The 24,316-nt window shown below is 48.1% G+C and overlaps 1 protein-coding gene across 1 annotated transcript in view; it reads right to left on the bottom strand.

The window, feature by feature from the left end:
- Window positions 1-9,130: 9,130 nt before the first annotated feature.
- LOC123995805 (stimulated by retinoic acid gene 8 protein homolog) overlaps window positions 9,131-24,316 on the bottom strand; it is a 34,165-nt gene continuing 18,979 nt past the window's right edge. Inside the window, exons 7-9 of the mRNA XM_046299484.1 lie at window positions 16,967-17,028; window positions 11,156-11,267; window positions 9,131-9,928 (exon numbers count right to left, since the gene is read on the bottom strand). Of these exons, the coding sequence (XP_046155440.1) occupies window positions 9,848-9,928; window positions 11,156-11,267; window positions 16,967-17,028 (255 nt within the window). The 3' untranslated portion in view covers window positions 9,131-9,847. The remainder of the gene's footprint in view (window positions 9,929-11,155; window positions 11,268-16,966; window positions 17,029-24,316) is intronic.

Below are 24,316 nucleotides of genomic sequence, written 5' to 3'. Positions count from 1 at the left end.
CCCTGCCTCCCTCCCTGCCTCCCCTCCCTGCCTCGCTCCCTGTCTCTCTCCTTCCCTCCCTCCCTGTCTCCCTCAACACCTCCCTCCCTGTCTCTCTCCCTCCCTGCCTCCCTCCCTGTCTCCCTCCCTCCCTGCCTCCCTCAACGCCTCCCTCCCAGCCTCCCTCCCTGTCTCCCTCCCTCCCTGTCTCCCTCCCTCCCTGTCTCCCTCCCTCCCTGTCTCCCTCCCTCCCTCCCTGTCTCCTCCCTCCCTCCCAGCCTCCCTCCCTCCCTCCCTGTCTCCCTCCCTCCCTCCCAGCCTCCCTCCCTGTCTCCCTCCCTCCCTGTCTCCCTCCCTCCCTCCCTGTCTCCCTCCCTCCCTGTCTCCCTCCCTGTCTCCCTCCCTCCCTGTCTCCCTCCCCCCTCTGCCTCCCTCCCTCTCTGCCTCCCTCCCTGCCTCCCTCTCTGCCTCCCTCCCTGCCTCCCTCCCTGTCTCCCTCCCTCCCTCCCTGTCTCCCTCCCTGTCTCCCTCCCTGTCTCCCCTCCCTCCCTGTCTCACTCCCTCCCTGTCTCCCTCCCTCCCTGCCTCCCTCCCTCCCTGTCTCCCTCCCTCCCTGTCTCCCTCCCTCCCTGTCTCCCTCCCTCCCTGTCTCCCTCCCTCCCTGTCTCCCTCCCTGCCTCCCTCCCTGTCTCCCTCCCTCCCTCCCTCCCTCCCTGTCTCCCTCCCTCCCTCCCTGTCTCCCTCCCTCCCTGTCTCCCTCCCTCTCTGCCTCCCTCCCTGTCTCCCCCTCCCTCCCTCCCTGTCTCCCTCCCTGCCTCCCTCCCTGTCTCCCTCCCTGTCTCCCTCCCTGTCTCCCTCCCTGTCTCCCTCCCTCCCTGTCTCCCTCCCTCTCTGCCTCCCTCCCTGTCTCCCTCCCTCCCTCCCCCTGTCTCCCTCCCTCCCTCCCTGTCTCCCTCCCTGTCTCCCTCCCTCCCTGTCTCCCTCCCTCCCTGTCTCCCTCCCTCCCTGTCTCCCTCCCTGTCTCCCTCCCTCCCTCCCTCCCTCCCTCCCTGTCTCCCTCCCTGTCTCCCTCCCTCCCTCCCTGTCTCCCTCCCTCCCTGCCTCCCTCCCTGTCTCCCTCCCTGCCTCCCTCCCTGTCTCCCTCCCTCCCTGCCTCCCTCCCTGCCTCCCTCCCTGTCTCCCTCCCTGTCTCCCTCCCTGTCTCCCTCCCTCCCTGTCTCCCTCCCTCCCTGTCTCCCTCCCTCCCTGTCTCCCTCCCTCCCTCCCTCCCTGTCTCCCTCCCTGTCTCCCTCCCTCCCTGTCTCCCTCCCTCTCTGCCTCCAGGACAAATGCTTAGCGAGAACTGAGGAGAGTGAACAGAAAGCTTTGAAGCATTGTGTGCTTTACATTATGTCCGTACACTGCAAATCAGAAATATTATTTTTTTCTCTCCATGTGCCGTAAAATAATAAAACAATTGAACTGACAGACAACGTATCCAAGATTCACTCTCATAAAAATGATGTTGCTCAGGGATAAGAGACAAAAACATCAGAGCCTCAACCGAGTCAGAGACGTCGGAGAGTCTGGATGACTGACACATGTTGAGTCCCAAATGGCTCCCTATTCCCTATATAGTGCACTACTTTAGAGAGAACCCTATTCCCTATATAGTACACTACTTTAGACCAGAACATATGGAACCATATTCCCTATATAGTACACTACTTTAGACCAGAGCCCTATTCCCTATATAGTGCACTACTTTAGACCAGAGCCCTATTCCCTATATAGTACACTACTATAGACAAGAGCCCTATTCCCTATATAGTGCACTACTTTAGACCAGAGCCCTATTCCCTATATAGTACACTACTTTAGACAAGAGCCCTATTCCCTATATAGTGCACTACTTTAGACCAGAGCCCTATTCCCTATATAGTACACTACTTTAGACAAGAGCCCTATTCCCTATATAGTGTACTACTATAGACCAGGGCCCTATTCCCTATATAGTACACTACTTTAGACCAGAGCCCTATTCCCTATATAGTGCACTACTTTAGACCAGAGCCCTATTCCCTATATAGTGCACTACTTTAGACCAGAGCCCTATTAGTGCACTACATAGGGAATATTGTGCCATAGTGAGCTTCCACTGTCTGCTAGGTTTAGTTCCAGTCTGATATGGATCAGAACCAGCCTCCCGGGTCAGATGACAGTACAGGGTTGATATGGATCAGAACCAGTCTCCCGGGTCAGATGACAGTACAAGGTCATCCAGCCGTCTGTATTCAGGATGTATCTACACAGGAAGTGAGTTTCTGACGGATCCAGAACGACCGTTTTACCCACTATGACTGGACAATCTGTGTGGCAGTTTGTTGAACAAATGTATATTATATTTGGTTTTAAACACACACACACTCACACACACACACACACACACACACACACACACACACACACACACACACACACACACACACACACACACACACACAGACACACTCACACACACTCACACACACACACACACACACACACACACACACACACACACACACACAGACACACACACACACACACACACACACACACACACACACACACACACACACACACACACACACACACACACACACACACACACACACACACACACACACACACACACACACACACACACACACACACACACACTCACATCTTGTCTTCATGATACCACTCTGTTAGTATCCTTGCTCGAGACTCCACCCCTCTCACCAAGCAGGAAGTGGAGCATAAACCAATCAGCTCATGGTTGATCCTTTTTTCTGTCAGTTAATTCCATTCGTTACGTATCAGTGTGTGTTGACAGTCGTCAGGTGGGAAACGAGCTGAAGAGGGAAGCTGTCGGAAGCTGTTGAAGAGGGAAGCTGTGGAGGCTGGAGGGATGGACGGACATTCAGAACCTCAGGACAGCTCCGCCCCCTTGGGAAGCCAGTCAGAACTATAGATGTGTAACTTGGTGGGGAGCTGCCAGACAGACTGCCAGACAGACATGATGATGCTGCTGCTTCCGGAATGAAAACTAATGAGTGGATCAGTGTTGTTTTCTTCAGTCTGTCACAACAGCGGCCGTTCAGATTTCTTATGGCCCCCATCCAATCAAAGTGGCCCATCCCTGGTGTAGAAAAAGACACAACATCATCAACAGTATGAGGACACTTTCCACTAGATGTTGGAACATTGCTGCTATAACAACCTCCACTCTTCTGGGAAGGCTTTCCACTAGAAGTTGAAACATTGCTGCTATAACAGCCTCCACTCTTCTGGGAAGGCTTTCCACTAGATGTTGGAACATTGCTGCTATAACAGCCTCCACTCTTCTGGGAAGGCTTTCCACTAGATGTAGGAACATTGCTGCTATAACAGCCTCCACTCTTCTGGGAAGGCTTTCCACTAGATGTTGGAACATTGCTGCTATAACAGCCTCCACTCTTCTGGGAAGGCTTTCCACTAGATGTAGGAACATTGCTGCTATAACAGCCTCCACTCTTCTGGGAAGGTTTTCCACTAGATGTTGGAACATTGCTGCTATAACAGCCTCCACTCTTCTGGGAAGGCTTTCCACTAGATGTTGGAACATTGCTGCTATAACAGCCTCCACTCTTCTGGGAAGGCTTTCCACTAGATGTAGGAACATTGCTGCTATAACAGCCTCCACTCTTCTGGGAAGGTTTTCCACTAGATGTTGGAACATTGCTGCTATAACAGCCTCCACTCTTCTGGGAAGGCTTTCCACTAGATGTTGGAACATTGCTGCTATAACAGCCTCCACTCTTCTGGGAAGGCTTTCCACTAGATGTTGGAACATTGCTGCTATAACAGCCTCCGCTCTTCTGTGAAGGTTTTCCACTAGTTGTAGGAACATTGCTGCTATAACAGCCTCCACTCTTCTGGGAAGGCTTTCCACTAGATGTTGGAACATTGCTGCTATAACAGCCTCCGCTCTTCTGGGAAGGTTTTCCACTAGATGTTGGAACATTGCTGCTATAACAGCCTCCGCTCTTCTGGGAAGGCTTTCCACTAGATGTTGGAACATTGCTGCTATAACAGCCTCCACTCTTCTGGGAAGGCTTTCCACTAGATGTTGGAACATTGCTGCTATAACAGCCTCCACTCTTCTGGGAAGGTTTTCCACTAGATGTTGGAACATTGCTGCAGGGACTTGCTTCTATTCAGCCACAAGAGCATTAGTGAGATCGGGCACTGATGTTGGGCGATTAGGCCTGGCTCGCAGTCAGCGTACTAATTGATCCCAAAGGTGTTTGGTGGGGTTAGAGGTCAGGGCTCTGTGCAGTTGTTTGGGTTCGTTCCTTCCATCCTTGTCAATCATTGCCTCATTGGTGAAATTAGCATTATGATAATATCTTTAATTAAATCAGTCAAAAACCTTTTTTAATTCAATTGCAGACAGAAGTTGACAATCAGGAAAATGTCAAGCATTTTTCCCAGAAAGTTCTGCATCAAGGAAAAGGTCTCAAGTGGTTTTGTTAAACCCTCAGTCTAGCCCTGGTAATGTTAAACCCTCAGTCTAGCCCTGGTAATGTTAAACCCTCAGTCTAGCCCTGGTAATGTTAAACCCTCAGTCTAGCCCTGGTAATGTTAAACCCTCAGTCTAGCCCTGGTAATGTTAAACCCTCAGTCTAGCCCTGGTAATGTTAAACCCTCAGTCTAGCCCTGGTAATGTTAAACCCTCAGTCTAGCCCTGGTAATGTTAAACCCTCAGTCTAGCCCTGGTAATGTTAAACCCTCAGTCTAGCCCTGGTAATGTTAAACCCTCAGTCTAGCCCTGGTAATGTTAAACCCCTCAGTCTAGCCCTGGTAATGTTAAACCCTCAGTCTAGCCCTGGTAATGTTAAACCCCCAGTCTAGCCCTGGTAATGTTAAACCCCCAGTCTAGCCCTGGTAATGTTAAACCCTCAGTCTAGCCCTGGTTATGTTACTACCTACATCATTACCTTTTGACTCCCGAGACCAGAACCATGCATACAAAGCTATATAAACAAGGCCTTTAGTGTGTTATCTAAAAGCTTAGCAGTAAATGTCCACGTTGATTTATAGTGGAATGTCTGAGTGGTCTTATCTCCTACACTCCCCTGCAGAGGTCTGTCTCAGTCACACATTTCTCAGAGAGAGAGCGAGAGATGCACACACTGCAGCAGTAGGACTGGGAGTCTGGGCTGAGTAACAGTAGGACTGGGAGTCTGGGCTGAGTGACAGGACTGGGAGTCTGGGCTGAGTCACAGTAGGACTGGGAGTCTGGGCTGAGTAACAGTAGGACTGGGAGTCTGGGCTGAGTCACAGTAGGACTGGGAGTCTGGGCTGAGTCACAGTAGGACTGGGAGTCTGGGCTGAGTGACAGGACTGGGAGTCTGGGCTGAGTCACAGTAGGACTGGGAGTCTGGGCTGAGTCACAGTAGGACTGGGAGTCTGGGCTGAGTGACAGGACTGGGAGTCTGGGCTGAGTCACAGTAGGACTGGGAGTCTGGGCTGAGTAACAGTAGGACTGGGAGTCTGGGCTGAGTAACAGTAGGACTGGGAGTCTGGGCTGAGTCACAGTAGGACTGGGAGTCTGGGCTGAGTCACAGTAGGACTGGGAGTCTGGGCTGAGTAACAGTAGGACTGGGAGTCTGGGCTGAGTAACAGTAGGACTGGGAGTCTGGGCTGAGTGACAGGACTGGGAGTCTGGGCTGAGTCACAGTAGGACTGGGAGTCTGGGCTGAGTAACAGTAGGACTGGGAGTCTGGGCTGAGTAACAGTAGGACTGGGAGTCTGGGCTGAGTAACAGTAGGACTGGGAGTCTGGGCTGAGTAACAGTAGGACTGGGAGTCTGGGCTGAGTAACAGTAGGACTGGGAGTCTGGGCTGAGTAACAGTAGGACTGGGAGTCTGGGCTGAGTGACAGGACTGGGAGTCTGGGCTGAGTCACAGTAGGACTGGGAGTCTGGGCTGAGTAACAGTAGGACTGGGAGTCTGGGCTGAGTGACAGGACTGGGAGTCTGGGCTGAGTCACAGTAGGACTGGGAGTCTGGGCTGAGTAACAGTAGGACTGGGAGTCTGGGCTGAGTAACAGTAGGACTGGGAGTCTGGGCTGAGTAACAGTAGGACTGGGAGTCTGGGCTGAGTGAAAGGACTGGGAGTCTGGGCTGAGTCACAGTAGGACTGGGAGTCTGGGCTGAGTAACAGTAGGACTGGGAGTCTGGGCTGAGTAACAGTAGGACTGGGAGTCTGGGCTGAGTAACAGTAGGACTGGGAGTCTGGGCTGAGTCACAGTAGGACTGGGAGTCTGGGCTGAGTAACAGTAGGACTGGGAGTCTGGGCTGAGTAACAGTAGGACTGGGAGTCTGGGCTGAGTAACAGTAGGACTGGGAGTCTGGGCTGAGTAACAGTAGGACTGGGAGTCTGGGCTGAGTAACAGTAGGACTGGGAGTCTGGGCTGAGTGACAGTAGGACTGGGAGTCTGGGCTGAGTAACAGGACTGGGAGTCTGGGCTGAGTGACAGTAGGACTGGGAGTCTGGGCTGAGTCACAGCAGGACTGGGAGTCTGGGCTGAGTGACAGTACGAGAGAGCGAGATTAAAACCTCATGTTTATTGTTAATCTGAAGTCTAGGACCCTATAAAGAGGGAGGGGTCTTATAACCCCTCCCCTTCTATTAATACAACATAAGCATAATCAATTATTCAGCTAACATTTGTACAGCCCCAATCATGACCCCGAGGTGAGCTTCTAACACAGACCTGTCAAGTTCTTCCACACTGATATTGACAAACCATTTCTGTATGGACCTCGCTTTGTGCACTGGGGGCATTGTCATGCTGAAACAGGAAAGGGCCTTCCCCAAACTTTTGCCATAAAGTTGGAAGCACAGAATCTTCTAGAATGTCATTGTATTCTGTAGCATTAAGATTCTCCTTCACTGGAACTAAGGGGCCCGAACTTAGAAAAACAGCCCCAGACCATTATTCCTCCTCCACCAAACTTTACAGTTGGCCCTATGCATTGGGACAGGTAGTGTTCTCCTGGCATCCTATGGCGGTGACACGTTGAAAGTCACTGAGCTCTTCAGTAAGGCCATTCTACTGCCATTGTTTGTCTATGGAGAATGCATGGCTGTGTGGTCGATGTTATACACCTATCAGCAACGGGTGTGGCTGAAATAGCCGAATCCACTATAAGGCAGAAGAGAGAGAACAAGCCTGGGGCTGGAGACTGGTCTGCTCACTATAAGGCAGGAGAGAGAGAGAACAAGCCTGTGGCTGGAGACTGGTCTGCTCACTATAAGGCAGAAGAGAGAGAACAAGCCTGGGGCTGGAGACAGCTGGAGGCTGGTCTGCTCACTATAAGGCAGGAGAGAGAGAGAACAAGCCTGGGGCTGGAGGCAGCTGGAGACTGGTCTGCTCACTATAATGCAGAAGAGAGAGAACAAGCCTGGGGCTGGAGGCAGCTGGAGACTGGTCTGCTCACTATAAGGCAGGAGAGAGAGAGAACAAGCCTGGGGCTGGAGACTGGTCTGCTCACTATAAGGCAGGAGAGAGAGAGAACAAGCCTGGGGCTGGAGGCAGCTGGAGACTGGTCTGCTCACTATAATGCAGAAGAGAGAGAACAAGCCTGGGGCTGGAGGCAGCTGGAGACTGGTCTGCTCACTATAAGGCAGGAGAGAGAGAAACAAGCCTGGGGCTGGAGACTGGTCTGCTCACTATAAGGCAGGAGAGAGAGAGAACAAGCCTGGGGCTGGAGGCAGCTGGAGACTGGTCTGCTCACTATAATGCAGAAGAGAGAGAACAAGCCTGGGGCTGGAGGCAGCTGGAGACTGGTCTGCTCACTATAATGCAGAAGAGAGAGAACAAGCCTGGGGCTGGAGGCAGCTGGAGACTGGTCTGCTCACTATAAGGCAGGAGAGAGAGAGAACAAGCCTGGGGCTGGAGACTGGTCTGCTCACTATAAGGCAGGAGAGAGAGAGAACAAGCCTGGGGCTGGAGACTGGTCTCCTCACTATAAGGCAGAAGAGAGAGAACCAGCCTGGGGCTGGAGACTGGTCTCCTCACTATAAGGCAGAAGAGAGAGAACAAGCCTGGGGCTGGAGGCAGCTGGAGACTGGTCTCCTCACTATAAGGCAGGAGAGAGAGAACAAGCCTGGGGCTGGAGGCTGGTCTCCTCACTATAAGGCAGAAGAGAGAGAACAAGCCTGGGGCTGGACGCAGCCAGACAGACAGACTCATCCAGACACACGTGGTCTGTATTTCTAGAATGCGACCAGCGACCGGGAGGCTCAGATCCCTGTAGACCAGGGGTTTCATAAAAATGAATGGTGGAAAAACGATTGGAACCATTTCCCTGTTTGACCGCTAGGTTTTATGGGTATTTTATAGCAGCTCGAAAGGCCACACTAGGTTCATTCAGATCAGCCTTTTAACGATTTAAGGGCCACTCTGGTTGAATTGGATCTTTTTAGGTTTTAAACATTTTAATTTCCATTTTTAAGGTTAACCACATTACAAAGATACAAAGGCGATGTGTTAAATAAAATGTGTTTTATTTTTTTACATTTTATTTTCAGGATTTTTGGGGAAATTCTTCCGCAACCTCGTTTTCACATCAGGCGTCCCCACACGGGGGTCGCGACCCTTAGTTTGGTGACCGCTGCTGGACACTGAGAGACCACCATCCCTCTGAGGCCGAGGTTTAATACACTGAGAAAGACTGGCTCTGAGGCTGAGGTTTAATAGAGAAAGACTGGCTCTGAGGCTGAGGTTTAATACACAGAGAAAGACTGGCTCTGAGGCTGAGGTTTAATAGAGAAAGACTGGCTCTGAGGCTGAGGTATAATAGAGAGACTGGCTCTGAGGCTGAGGTATAATAGAGAGACTGGCTCTGAGGCTGAGGTTTAATACACAGAGAAAGACTGGCTCTGAGGCTGAGGTTTAATAGAGAGACTGGCTCTGAGGCTGAGGTTTAATACACAGAGAGAGACTGGCTCTGAGGCTGAGGTTTAATAGAGAGACTGGCTCTGAGGCTGAGAAAGACTGGCTCTGAGGCTGAGGTTTAATAGAGAAAGACTGGCTCTGAGGCTGAGGTTTAATAGAGAAAGACTGGCTCTGAGGCTGAGGTTTAATAGAGAAAGACTGGCTCTGAGGCTGAGGTTTAATAGAGAAAGACTGGCTGGACAAAATGCTGATTCTTAATGGGTTAAAAAGGCTGAACAATGATCATCAAATACAAACTGATGAATGATTGGAACCAGATTATAAAACATCATAATAAAACTTCACATAAAAACATGAATGTCAGATTATAAAACATGTCTGTAACACTAAACGGGTGGAAAAGCTGAACATTTATAAAAAACAAATCCCAAAACGTGATCATTTATCAAGTCCATAACAAAGCAACACACTGTGTCTTTCATGTCACCAGGAACTAATAGGTGGTCACATGACAGGAAGTTGGTGAACAAGTTAATTGAGGAGAACAGGCTTGTGGGTAATGACTGGAGCTGAATCAGTGGAACGTATTAAATATATCAAACACATTCTGATTGGTCCCAGAAACAGGAAGTTGGTGAACAGGTTAATTGAGGTGAACAGGCTTGTGGGTAATGACTGGAGCTGAATCAGTGGAACGGTATTAAATATATCAAACACATTCTAACTGTTCTGATTGGTCCCAGAAACAGGAAGTTAGTGAACAGGCTTGTGGGTAATGACAGGAGCGGAATCGGTGGAACAGTATTAAATACATCACACATGGTTTCCATGGTTTCAGGGTGTTTGATGTCATTTCCATTTGCTTCGTTTCCGGACATTTCTACGAGCCGTCCTCCCGTCAGCAGCCTCCTGTGATTCACATGTCCTCACTGTCGAAGGACTCGGAGCATTGGAGAAAGATCTCCTCACGGTCCCTCATAGCAGACAGACACACGTCCTATAGGGAGAGAGAACCTGTTACCTGGAGGACAGACAGACAGACAGACAGACAGACAGGTCCTATACGGAGAGAGAACCTGTTATCTGGAGGACAGACAGACAGGTCCTATACGGAGAGAGAACCTGTTACCTGGAGGACAGACAGACAGGTCCTATACAGAGAGAGAACCTGTTACCTGGAGGACAGACAGACAGGTCCTATACAGAGAGAGAACCTGTTACCTGGAGGACAGACAGACAGGTCCTATACAGAGAGAGAACCTGTTATCTGGAGGACAGACAGACAGGTCCTATACGGAGAGAGAACCTGTTACCTGGAGGACAGACAGACAGGTCCTATACAGAGAGAGAACCTGTTACCTGGAGGACAGACAGACAGACAGACAGGTCCTATACAGAGAGAGAACCTGTTACCTGGAGGACAGACAGACAGACAGGTCCTATACGGAGAGAGAACCTGTTACCTGGAGGACAGACAGACAGACAGGTCCTATACAGAGAGAGAACCTGTTACCTGGAGGACAGACAGACAGACAGGTCCTATAGGGAGAGGGAGAACCTGTTACCTGGAGGACAGACAGACAGTTCTGGTTCCTACCATACCTGGTTATGTTCTGGTTATGTTCTGGTTCCTACCATACCTGGTTATGTTCTGGTTCCTACCATACCTGGTTATGTTATGGTTCCTACCATACCTGGTTATGTTCTGGTTCCTACCATACCTGGTTATGTTCTGGTTCCTACCATACCTGGTTATGTTCTGGTTATGTTCTGGTTCCTACCATACCTGGTTATGTTCTGGTTATGTTCTGGTTCCTACCATACCTGGTTATGTTATGGTTCCTACCATACCTGGTTATGTTCTGGTTCCTACCATACCTGGTTATGTTCTGGTTCCTACCATACCTGGTTATGTTCTGGTTCCTACCATACCTGGTTATGTTCTGGTTTCTACCATACCTGGTTATGTTCTGGTTCCTACCATACCTGGTTATGTTCTGGTTCCTACCATACCTGGTTATGTTATGGTTCCTACCATACCTGGTTATGTTCTGGTTCCTACCATACCTGGTTATGTTCTGGTTATGTTCTGGTTCCTACCATACCTGGTTATGTTCTGGTTATGTTCTGGTTTCTACCATACCTGGTTATGTTCTGGTTCCTACCATACCTGGTTATGTTCTGGTTCCTACCATACCTGGTTATGTTCTGGTTCCTACCATACCTGGTTATGTTCTGGGTTCTCCACCATCTGAGTCTTGACGAAACACATGATGTCCTTATAGATCTCCCGGAGCTTGTCAAAGTCCCCACACTGAGGAGAGGCCAGGACAGGACTGGAGACAGAGAGAGACAAGTGGCTGGTAATGAGTCAACACCAGTCCTCCAGTCCATCAGAGGACAGAGGACAGAGGAGCAGACAGGACTGGAGACAGAGAGAGACAAGTGGTTGGTAATGAGTCAACACCAGTCCTCCAGAGGACAGAGGACAGAGGAGCTGAGTAGAGAAGGTGATTATTAAGAGAGAGAGCATTGGGACAATCTCAAAGAACATACTCCTTGAGTCCTTTCTCCTCGACTTCTTATTAAATCCCATTGGATGAGAAAGCCAGGAGGTCCCTCCCCTCTGACCTTCTCCTCCAATGGGAAGATGGAGGCAGAGGGACTTCATGTGAACCACGTTCCCTGCCAGTATATCGGTTTCTGTGAACAGGGAGTGTGTGTATGTCTGTGTGTGTTATCCAGGCCACGTCGGGGCCCAGTCCTTTGTTGAGGGAGACCTCATTAAAAGTGAATTCTTAATGAGAGCTGCTCTATAGCCACCACCTTAACCATCTCTCTCTCTCTCTCTCTCTCTCTCTCTCGCTCTCGCTCTCGCTCTCTCTCTCTCTTCTACCCTGTCTCTGTCTGTCTCTCTCTCTCTCTCCTCTACCCTGTCGTTCTCTCTCCTCTACCCTGTCGTTCTCTCTCCTCTACCCTGTCGTTCTCTCTCCTCTACCCTGTCGTTCTCTCTCCTCTACCCTGTCTCTCTCTTCTCTACCTTGTCCCTTTCTTTCTCTCTCCCTCCTCTCCCTAGATCCTCTCTGTTCTTGTCTCTATCTCTTCTCTCTTTCCTCATCCCTCCCGCTCTCCTCTGCCTTACCACAAACATGTTCTGAGACCTGCCCTGTTCCGTTCTGAGACCTGCCCTGTTCTGAGACCTGCCCTGTTCTGAGACCTGCCCTGTTCTGAGACCTGCCCTGTTCTGAGACCTGCTCTGTTCCGTTCTGAGACCTGCTCTGTTCTGAGACCTGCCTTGTTCTGAGACCTGCCCTGTTCTGAGACCTGCCCTGTTCTGAGACCTGCCCTGGTCTGAGACCAGCCCTGGTCTGAGACCTGCCCTGGTCTGAGACCAGCCCTGGTCTGAGACCTGCCCTGGTCTGAGACCTGCCCTGGTCTGAGACCTGCCCTGGTCTGAGACCTGCCCTGGTCTGAGACCTGCCCTGTTCCGTTCTGAGACCGGTTCCGTTCTGAGACCTGCCCTGTTCTGAGACCTGTTCTGAGACCTGCCCTGATCTGAGACCTGCCCTGATCTGAGACCTGCCCTGGTCTGAGACCTGCCCTGGTCTGAGACCTGCCCTGATCTGAGACCTGCCCTGTTCTGAGACCTGCCCTGTTCCGTTCTGAGACCGGTTCCGTTCTGAGACCTGCCCTGTTCTGAGACCTGCCTTGTTCTGAGACCTGCCCTGTTCTGAGACCTGCCCTGTTCCGTTCTGAGACCGGTTCCGTTCTGCGACCGGTTCCGTTCTGCGACCGGTTCCGTTCTGCGACCTGTTCCGTTCTGAGACCTGCTCTGTTCTGAAACCTGCTCTGTTCTGAGACCTGCCTTGTTCTGAGACCTGCCCTGTTCTGAGACCTGCCCTGGTCTGAGACCTGCCCTGGTCTGAGACCTGCCCTGGTCTGAGACCTGCCCTGGTCTGAGACCTGCCCTGTTCTGAGACCTGCCCTGTTCCGTTCTGAGACTGGTTCCGTTCTGAGACCTGCCCTGTTCTGAGACCTGCCCTGTTCTGAGACCTGCCCTGATCTGAGACCTGCCCTGATCTGAGACCTGCCCTGTTCTGAGACCTGCCCTGTTCTGAGACCTGCCTTGTTCTGAGACCTGCCCTGTTCTGAGACCTGCCCTGTTCCGTTCTGCGACCGGTTCCGTTCTGCGACCGGTTCCGTTCTGCGACCTGTTCAGTTCTGAGACCTGCTCTGTTCTGAGACCTGCTCTGTTCTGAAACCTGCTCTGTTCTGAGACCTGCCTTGTTCTGAGACCTGCCCTGGTCTGAGACCTGCCCTGGTCTGAGACCTGCCCTGGTCTGAGACCTGCCCTGGTCTGAGACCTGCCCTGGTCTGAGACCTGCCCTGGTCTGAGACCTGCCCTGTTCCGTTCTGAGACCGGTTCCGTTCTGAGACCTGCCCTGTTCTGAGACCTGCCCTGTTCCGTTCTGAGACCGGTTCCGTTCTGCGACCGGTTCCGTTCTGCGACCGGTTCCGTTCTGCGACCTGTTCAGTTCTGAGACCTGCTCTGTTCTGAAACCTGCTCTGTTCTGAGACCTGCCTTGTTCTGAGACCTGCCCTGGTCTGAGACCTGCCCTGGTCTGAGACCTGCCCTGGTCTGAGACCTGCCCTGGTCTGAGACCTGCCCTGGTCTGAGACCTGCCCTGTTCTGAGACCTGCCCTGTTCTGAGACCTGCCCGGTTCCGTTCTGAGACCTGCCCTGTTCTGAGACCTGCCCTGTTCTGAGACCTGCCCTGATCTGAGACCTGCCCTGATCTGAGACCTGCCCTGTTCTGAGACCTGCCCTGTTCTGAGACCTGCCCTGTTCTGAGACCTGCCCTGTTCTGAGACCTGCCCTGTTCTGAGACCTGCCCTGTTCCGTTCTGAGACCGGTTCCGTTCTGAGACCGGTTCCGTTCTGCGACCTGCTCTGTTCTAAGACCTGTTCCGTTCTGAGACCTGTTCCGTTCCGAGACCTGCTCTGAGACCTGCCCTGTTCTGAGACCTGCCCTGCTCTGAGACCTGCTCTGTTCTGAGACCTGCCCTGTTCTGAGACCTGCCCTGTTCTGAGACCTGCCCTGATCTGAGACCTGCCCTGTTCCGTTCTGAGACCGGTTCCGTTCCGAGACCTGCCCTGTTCTGAGACCTGTTCCGTTCCGAGACCTGCCCTGTTCTGAGACCTGCCCTGATCTGAGACCTGCCCTGTTCCGTTCTGAGACCTGCCCTGGTCTGAGACCTGCCCTGGTCTGAGACCTGCTCTGTTCTGAGACCTGCTTTGTTCTGAGACCTGCCCTGTTCTGAGACCTGCCCTGTTCTGAGACCTGCCCTGGTCTGAGACCTGCCCTGTTCTGAGACCTGCCCTGGTCTGAGACCTGCCCTGGTCTGAGACCTGCCCTGTTCTGAGACCTGCCCTGTTCTGAGACCTGCCCTGTTCTGAGACCTGCCCTGTTCTGAGACCTGGTCTGTTCTGAAACCCGCTCTGTTCAGCCACCTGAATATATTAACTGTTAAAGCTGTGAAGCCATAAGAGGAGAACAGAGGTAGGACCCAATTAAATATAGACTGTCTAAGCTGGTCACCAGGGGAGGGGGAGAGAGGAGAGAGATAGCTCACAGCTCTGTTGCATGCTGGGTATGTACATATTCAATGGTAGGCTTCGAGGGGACTCCTATGGTAGGTACACCTATAGCTCATCTCTTGGCAGTAGTACTGTTGACTACTTTATCACTGACCTCAACCCAGAGTCTCTCAGAGCGTTCAGTCAGCCCACTGACCTCAACCCAGAGTCTCTCAGAGCCTTCACAGTCAGCCCACTGACCTCAACCCAGTCTCTCAGAGCCTTCACAGTCAGCCCACTGACCTCAACCCAAAGTCTCTCAGAGCCTTCACAGTCAGCCCACTGACCTCAACCCAGAGTCTCTCAGAGCCTTCACAGTCAGCCCACTGACCTCAACCCAGTCTCTCAGAGCCTTCACAGTCAGCCCACTGACCTCAACCCAGAGTCTCTCAGAGCCTTCACAGTCAGCCCACTGACCTCAACCCAGAGTCTCTCAGAGCCTTCACAGTCAGCCCACTGACCTCAACCCAGAGTCTCTCAGAGCCTTCACAGTCAGCCCACTGACCTCAACCCAGAGTCTCTCAGAGCCTTCACAGTCAGCCCACTGACCTCAACCCAGAGTCTCTCAGAGCCTTCACAGTCAGCCCACTGACCTCAACCCAGAGTCTCTCAGAGCCTTCACAGTCAGCCCACTGACCTCAACCCAGAGTCTCTCAGAGCCTTCACAGTCAGCCCACTGACCTCAACCCAGAGTCTCTCAGAGCCTTCACAGTCAGCCCACTGACCTCAACCCAGAGTCTCTCAGAGCCTTCACAGTCAGCCCACTGACGTCAACCCAGAGTCTCTCAGAGCCTTCACAGTCAGCCCACTGACCTCAACCCAGAGTCTCTCAGAGCCTTCACAGTCAGCCCACTGACCTCAACCCAGAGTCTCTCAGAGCCTTCACAGTCAGCCCACTGACCTCAACCCAGAGTCTCTCAGAGCCTTCACAGTCAGCCCACTGACCTCAACCCAGAGTCTCTCAGAGCCTTCACAGTCAGCCCACTGACCTCAACCCAGAGTCTCTCAGAGCCTTATGTCGTTCCACTTCATGATTGTGTCCCACTTGTTGTTGATTCTTCACAAAAAAATACAGTTTTATATCTTTATGTTTGAAGCCTGAAATGTGGCAAAAGGTCGCAAAGTTCAAGGGGGCCGAATACTTTCGCAAGGCACTGTATATACACATTTTTGTAAATATTTGAGTATATCTTTTCATGTAACAACACTGAAGAAATGACACTTTGCTACAATGTAAAGTAGTGAGTGTACAGCTTGTATAACAGTGTACATTTTCTGTCCCCTCAAAATAACTCAACACAGCCATTAATGTCTAAACCGCTGGCAACAAAAGTGAGTACACCCCTAAGTGAAAATGTCCAAATTGGGCCCAATTAGCCTTTTTCCCTCCCCGGTGTCATGTGACTCGTTAGTGTCACAAGGTCTCAGGTGTGAATGGGGAGCAGGTGTGTTAAATGTGGTGTCATCGCTCTCACACTCCCTCAAACTGACTGGTCTCTGGAAGTTCAACATGGCACCTCAAATCACTTTTGTGATATATATATATATTTTTTTTTATTCTACCTCTTGGGGATGTCATTTCGGAAACATAATGTAAACTTTCACTGCTATGTGGATGACACACAGCTGTACATTTCGGTGTTCCTCAAGGTTCTGTTTTAGGACCACTATTGTTTTCACTATATATTTTACCTCTTGGGGATGTTATTCGAAAACATAATGTAAACTTTCACTGCTATGCGGATGACACACAGCTGTACATTTCAATGAAACATGGTGAAGCCCCAAAATTGCCCTCGCTAGAAGCATGTGTTTCAGACATAAGGAAGTGGATGGCTGCAAACTTTCTACTTTTAAACTCGGACAAAACAGAGATGCTTGTTCTCGGTCCCAAGAAACAAAGAGATCTTCTGTTGAATCTGACAATTAATCTTAATGGTTGTACAGTCGTCTCAAATAAAACTGTGAAGGACCTCGGCGTTACTCTGGACCCTGATCTCTCTTTTGACGAACATATCAAGACTGTTTCAAGGACAGCTTTTTTTCCATCCACATCTTGGCCATGTTCTGTTATAATCTCCACCCGGCACAGCCAGAAGAGGACTGGCCACCCCACATAGCCTGGTTCCTCTCTAGGTTTCTTCCTAGATTTTGGCCTTTCTAGGGAGTTTTTCCTAGCCACCGTGCTTCTACACCTGCATTGCTTGCTGTTTGAGGTTTTAGGCTGGGTTTCTGTACAGCACTTTGAGATATCAGCTGATGTACGAAGGGCTATATAAATACATTTGATTGATATTTAAATGACTCTGAAGGACACCATTCCAGGTGATTCCAGATGACATCGTACTGTATTGACAGCTGTGTAGTTAAGTCAGCGTAGTGTAATATGTGAATCTACCTGTGGTCTGAAGTAGAGTCCATCTCTTTCTTCACCACATCATAGGCATCCTGAAGCAGGTCCTGACAACAAACAAACAAACAACATTCTGGTTGTAACAACATGGCTGAAACAAGAGGAAACTACAAGGTGTAGATCTGTGGGGTCTATGTCCCATTTCTCCAGGGGTATGACTGTCTGTCTTCCATCACTATGGGGTCTCTGTCCCATTTCTCCAGGGGTATGACTGTCTGTCTTCCATCACTACGGGGTCTCTGTCCCATTTCTCCAGGGGTATGACTGTCTTCCATCACTATGGGGTCTCTGTCCCATTTCTCCAGGGTATGACTGTCTTCCATCACTATGGGGTCTCTGTCCCATTTCTCCAGGGGTATGACTGTCTTCCATCACTATGGGGTCTCTGTCCCATTTCTCCAGGGGTATGACTGTCTTCCATCACTATGGGGTCTCTGTCCCATTTCTCCAGGGGTATGACTGTCTTCCATCACTATGGGGTCTCTGTCCCATTTCTCCAGGGGTATGACTGTCTTCCATCACTATGGGGTCTCTGTCCCATTTCTCCAGGGGTTTGACTGTCTTTCTTCCATCACTATGGGGTCTCTGTCCCATTCCTCCAGGGGTATGACTGTCTGTCTGTCTTCCATCACTATGGGGTCTCTGTCCCATTTCTCCAGGGGTATGACTGTCTGTCTTCCATCACTATGGGGTCTCTGTCCCATTTCTCCAGGGGTATGACTGTCTTCCATCACTATGGGGTCTCTGGCCCATTTCTCCAGGGGTATGACTGTCTGTCTGTCTTCCATCACTATGGGGTCTCTGTCCCATTTCTCCAGGGGTATGACTGACTGTCTGTCTTCCATCACTATGGGGTCTCTGTCCCATTTCTAGAGGGGTATGACTGTCTGTCTGTCTTCCATCACTATGGGGTCTCTGTCCCATTTCTCCAGGGGTATGACTGTGGGTAGTGTGTCAGTACAATAGAGTGACGAGGGGTGTCTTCTAGACGGGGAGCCAAAGCACCACAGCCGTCACAATCCTGGCTCTTAAAAACAGCTAAGCCTATTGTCTATTGTCTTTTACCCCTGAAGACTAAAACAGGGTGCTAGCCACTACTAATCCATCTCTCCCTCCCTTCCTCCCCCTGTCAGATGGATTAGTAGCGGCATCTTGTCCTGGGAGAAGCCTACTGGGAGAGAGGGATGAAACGAAGGAGAGAGAGCCACAGGGATGGAGAGACAGACGGAGAGTGGTGGGGGGGGTAAAGACACAGAGAGATACAGCCAGAAAATCATCACTTGTCCAACAATGAAGGGAGAAAGAAAGAGAGAGAGAAATGGAGAGCGAGAAAAATATGAGCCACCCGGTGTTATGAGATAAAGCCCCTTCTCTCCAGACACTCTGAACACTACCTGGAGAAACAGAGCAGATCACTGTCTGGAGAAACAGAGCAGCTCACTGTCTGGAGAAACAGAGCAGCTCACTGTCTGGAGAAACAGAGCAGCTCACTGTCTGGAGAAACTGAGCAGCTCACTGTCTGGAGAAACAGAGCAGCTCACTGTCTGGAGAAACAGAGCAGCTCACTGTCTGGAGAAACAGAGCAGCTCACTGTCTGTAGAAACAGAGCAGCTCACTGTCTGTAGAAACAGAGCAGCTCACTGTCTGGAGAAACAGAGCAGCTCTGCTCACTGTCTAGAGAAACAGAGCAGCTCACTGTCTGGAGAAACAGAGCAGCTCACTGTCTGTAGAAACAGAGCAGCTCACTGTCTGGAGAAACAGAGCAGCTCTGCTCACTGTCTAGAGAAACAGAGCAGCTCACTGTCTAGAGAAACAGAGCAGCTCACTGTCTAGAGAAACAGAGCAGCTCACTGTCTAGAGAAACAGAGCAGCTCACTGTCTGGAGAAACAGAGCAGCTCACTGTCTAGAGAAACAGAGCAGCTCACTGTCTAGAGAAACAGAGCAGCTCACTGTCTAGAGAAACAGAGCAGCTCACTGTCTAGAGAAACAGAGCAGCTCACTGTCTAGAGAAACAGAGCAGCTCACTGTCTAGAGAAACAGAGCAGCTCACTGTCTAGAGAAACAGAGCAGCTCACTGTCTGGAGAAACAGAGCAGCTCACTGTCTAGAGAAACAGAGCAGCTCACTGTCTAGAGAAACAGAGCAGCTCACTGTCTAGAGAAACAGAGCAGCTCACTGTCTAGAGAAACAGAGCAGCTCACTGTCTGGAGAAACAGAGCAGCTCACTGTCTGGAGAAACAGAGCAGCTCACTGTCTAGAGAAACAGAGCAGCTCACTGTCTGGAGAAACAGAGCAGCTCACTGTCTAGAGAAACAGAGCAGCTCACTGTCTAGAGAAACAGAGCAGCTCACTGTCTGGAGAAACAGAGCAGCTCACTGTCTAGAGAAACAGAGCAGCTCACTGTCTGGAGAAACAGAGCAGCTCACTGTCTGGAGAAACAGAGCAGCTCACTGTCTAGAGAAACAGAGCAGCTCACTGTCTGGAGAAACAGAGCAGCTCACTGTCTAGAGAAACAGAGCAGCTCACTGTCTGGAGAAACAGAGCAGCTCACTATCTGGAGAAACAGAGCAGCTCACTGTCTGGAGAAACAGAGCAGCTCACTGTCTGGAGAAACAGAGCAGCTCACTGTCTGGAGAAACAGAGCAGCTCACTGTCTGGAGAAACAGAGCAGCTCACTGTCTAGAGAAACAGAGCAGCTCAGAGGAGGCTGTGAGACAGTGTGACCCCTGACCTCTCCATAGGCTGTGAGACGGTGTGACCCCTGACCTCTCCATAGGGAGGAGACGAGGCTGTGTGACGGTGTGACCCGACCTCTCCATAGGAAGGAGACGAGGCTGTGAGACGGTGTGACCCCTGACCTCTCCATAGGAAGGAGACGAGGCTGTGAGACCGTGTGTCCTAACCTCTCCATAGGAAGGAGACGAGGCTGTGTGACGGTGCGACCCGACCTCTCCATAGGAAGGAGACGAGGCTGTGAGACGGTGTGACCCCTGACCTCTCCATAGGAAGGAGACGAGGCTGTGAGACCGTGTGTCCTAACCTCTCCATAGGAAGGAGACGAGGCTGTGAGACGGTGTGACCCCTGACCTCTCCATAGGAAGGAGACGAGGCTGTGAGACGGTGTGACCCCTGACCTCTCCATAGGAAGGAGACAAGGCTGTGAGACGGTGTGACCCCTGACCTCTCCATAGGAAGGAGACGAGGCTGTGAGACGGTGTGACCCCTGACCTCTCCATAGGAAGGAGACGAGGCTGTGAGACGGTGTGACCCCTGACCTCTCCATAGGAAGGAGACGAGGCTGTGAGACAGTGTGACCCCTGACCTCTCCATAGGCTGTGAGACTGTGTGACCCCTGACCTCTCCATAGGAAGGAGACGAGGCTGTGTGACGTTGTGACCCCTGACCTCTCCATAGGAAGGAGACGAGGCTGTGAGACCGTGTGTCCTAACCTCTCCATTAGGAAGGAGACGAGGCTGTGAGACGGTGTGACCCCTGACCTCTCCATAGGAAGGAGACGAGGCTGTGAGACAGTGTGACCCCTGACCTCTCCATAGGAAGGAGACAAGGCTGTGAGACGGTGTGACCCCTGACCTCTCCATAGGAAGGAGACGAGGCTGTGAGACGGTGTGACCCCTGACCTCTCCATAGGAAGGAGACGAGGCTGTGAGACGGTGTGACCCCTGACCTCTCCATAGGAAGGAGACGAGGCTGTGAGACGGTGTGACCCCTGACCTCTCCATAGGCTGTGAGACTGTGTGACCCCTGACCTCTCCATAGGAAGGAGACGAGGCTGTGAGACGGTGTGACCCCTAACCTCTCCATAGGCTGTGAGACGGTGTGACCCCTGACCTCTCCATAGGAAGGAGACGAGGCTGTGAGACGGTGTGACCCCTGACCTCTCCCATAGGAAGGAGACGAGGCTGTGAGACGGTGTGACCCCTGACCTCTCCCATAGGAAGGAGACGAGGCTGTGAGACGGTGTGACCCCTGACCTCTCCCATAGGAAGGAGAAGAGGCTGTGAGACGGTGTGACCCCTGACCCAGGGGTTCTTTAACTTTTTCAGCCTGGGACCCAAATTAGAAATTCTGTGTTTTCCTGGGACCCAAGCTCACGGAAATATGCAACTATATGTAAATATTGGTACATTTCATTACCCTCATTCCTAAAAACAAATGCAATATAGACTAAAACAAATAATAATGCCATAAAATATTCATTTAAATATCTAATCATGTTTAATTCTGCCCTACCAAGCTAAAAGGCAGTAACTTCTCATAGCGTGAAACTGAGGAAAATGGGCTTTAATTTACCTTTGGTTTCATATTATCTCTATCTATTCATATTATCTCTATCTATTCATATCTATTCATAGTATCTCTATCTATTCATAGTATCTCTATCTATTCATAGTATCTCTATCTATTCATATCTATTCATAGTATCTCTATCTATTCATAGTATCTCTATCTATTCATAGTATCTCTATCTATTCATAGTATCTCTATCTATTCATATCTAGTCATAGTATCTCTATCTATTCATAGTATCTCTATCTATTCATATCTATTCATAGTATCTCTATCTATTCATATCTATTCATAGTATCTCTATCTAGTCATAGTATCTCTATCTATTCATAGTATCTCTATCTATTCATATCTATTCATAGTATCTCTATCTATTCATAGTATCTCTATCTATTCATAGTATCTCTATCTATTCATAGTATCTCTATCTATTCATAGTATCTCTATCTATTCATATCTATTCATAGTATCTCTATCTATTCATATCTATTCATAGTATCTCTATCTATTCATAGTATCTCTATCTATTCATAGTATCTCTATCTATTCATAGTATCTCTATCTATTCACAGTATCTCTATCTATTCATAGTATCTCTATCTATTCATAGTATCTCTATCTATTCATATCTATTCATAGTATCTCTATCTATTCATAGTATCTCTATCTATTCATAGTATCTCTATCTATTCATAGTATCTCTATCTATTCATATCTATTCATAGTATCTCTATCTATTCATAGTATCTCTATCTATTCATATCTATTCACAGTATCTCTATCTATTCATAGTATCTCTATCTATTCATAGTATCTCTATCTATTCATATTATCTCTATCTATTCATATCTATTCATAGTATCTCTATCTATTCATATCTATTCACAGTATCTCTATCTATTCATAGTATCTCTATCTATTCATAGTATCTCTATCTATTCATAGTATCTCTATCTATTCATATCTATTCATAGTATCTCTATCTATTCATAGTATCTCTATCTATTCATATCTATTCACAGTATCTCTATCTATTCATATCTAATCATAGTATCTCTATCTATTCATATCTATTCATAGTATCTCTATCTATTCATATCTATTCATAGTATCTCTATCTATTCATAGTATCTCTATCTAATCATAGTATCTCTATCTATTCATAGTATCTCTATCTATTCATAGTATCTCTATCTATTCATATCTATTCATAGTATCTCTATCTATTCATAGTATCTCTATCTATTCATAGTATCTCTATCTATTCAAATCTATTCATAGTATCTCTATCTATTCATAGTATCTCTATCTATTCATAGTATCTCTATCTATTCATATCTATTCATAGTATCTCTATCTATTCATATCTATTCATAGTATCTCTATCTCTTCATATCTATTCATAGTATCTCTATCTATTCATAGTATCTCTATCTATTCATATCTATTCATAGTATCTCTATCTATTCATAGTATCTCTATCTATTCATATCTAATCATAGTATCTCTATCTATTCATATCTATTCATAGTATCTCTATCTATTCATATCTATTCATAGTATCTCTATCTAATCATAGTATCTCTATCTATTCATAGTATCTCTATCTATTCATAGTATCTCTATCTATTCATAGTATCTCTATCTATTCATATCTATTCATAGTATCTCTATCTATTCATAGTATCTCTATCTAATCATAGTATCTCTATCTATTCATAGTATCTCTATCTATTCATAGTATCTCTATCTATTCATAGTATCTCTATCTATTCATATCTATTCATAGTATCTCTATCTATTCATAGTATCTCTATCTATTCAAATCTATTCATAGTATCTCTATCTATTCATAGTATCTCTATCTATTCATAGTATCTCTATCTATTCATATCTATTCATAGTATCTCTATCTATTCATAGTATCTCTATCTATTCATAGTATCTCTATCTATTCATAGTATCTCTATCTATTCATAGTATCTCTATCTATTCACAGTATCTCTATCTATTCATAGTATCTCTATCTATTCATAGTATCTCTATCTATTCATATCTATTCATAGTATCTCTATCTATTCATATCTATTCACAGTATCTCTATCTATTCACAGTATCTCTATCTATTCATAGTATCTCTATCTATTCATAGTATCTCTATCTATTCATAGTATCTCTATCTATTCATAGTATCTCTATCTATTCATAGTATCTCTATCTATTCATATCTATTCATAGTATCTCTATCTATTCATAGTATCTCTATCTATTCACAGTATCTCTATCTATTCATAGTATCTCTATCTATTCATAGTATCTCTATCTATTCATATCTATTCACAGTATCTCTATCTATTCACAGTATCTCTATCTATTCATAGTATCTCTATCTATTCATATCTATTCATAGTATCTCTATCTATTCATAGTATCTCTATCTATTCATATCTATTCATAGTATCTCTATCTATTCATAGTATCTCTATCTATTCACAGTATCTCTATCTATTCATAGTATCTCTATCTATTCATAGTATCTCTATCTATTCATATCTATTCATAGTATCTCTATCTATTCATAGTATCTCTATCTATTCACAGTATCTCTATCTATTCATAGTATCTCTATCTATTCATAGTATCTCTATCTATTCATATCTATTCATAGTATCTCTATCTATTCATAGTATCTCTATCTATTCATAGTATCTCTATCTATTCATATCTATTCATAGTATCTCTATCTATTCATAGTATCTCTATCTAATCATAGTATCTCTATCTATTCATATCTATTCATAGTATCTCTATCTATTCATATCTATTCATAGTATCTCTATCTATTCATAGTATCTCTATCTATTCATATCTATTCATAGTATCTCTATCTATTCATAGTATCTCTATCTATTCATAGTATCTCTATCTATTCATATCTATTCATAGTATCTCTATCTATTCATAGTATCTCTATCTAATCATAGTATCTCTATCTATTCATATCTATTCATAGTACCTCTATCTATT

Source organism: Oncorhynchus gorbuscha, linkage group LG14 (assembly GCF_021184085.1).
Source record: "Oncorhynchus gorbuscha isolate QuinsamMale2020 ecotype Even-year linkage group LG14, OgorEven_v1.0, whole genome shotgun sequence".
In the NCBI taxonomy this organism is placed as follows: domain Eukaryota; kingdom Metazoa; phylum Chordata; class Actinopteri; order Salmoniformes; family Salmonidae; genus Oncorhynchus; species Oncorhynchus gorbuscha.
Note: the sequence above shows the minus strand (reverse complement) of the source record. Positions and strands in the feature narration are given on the sequence as shown.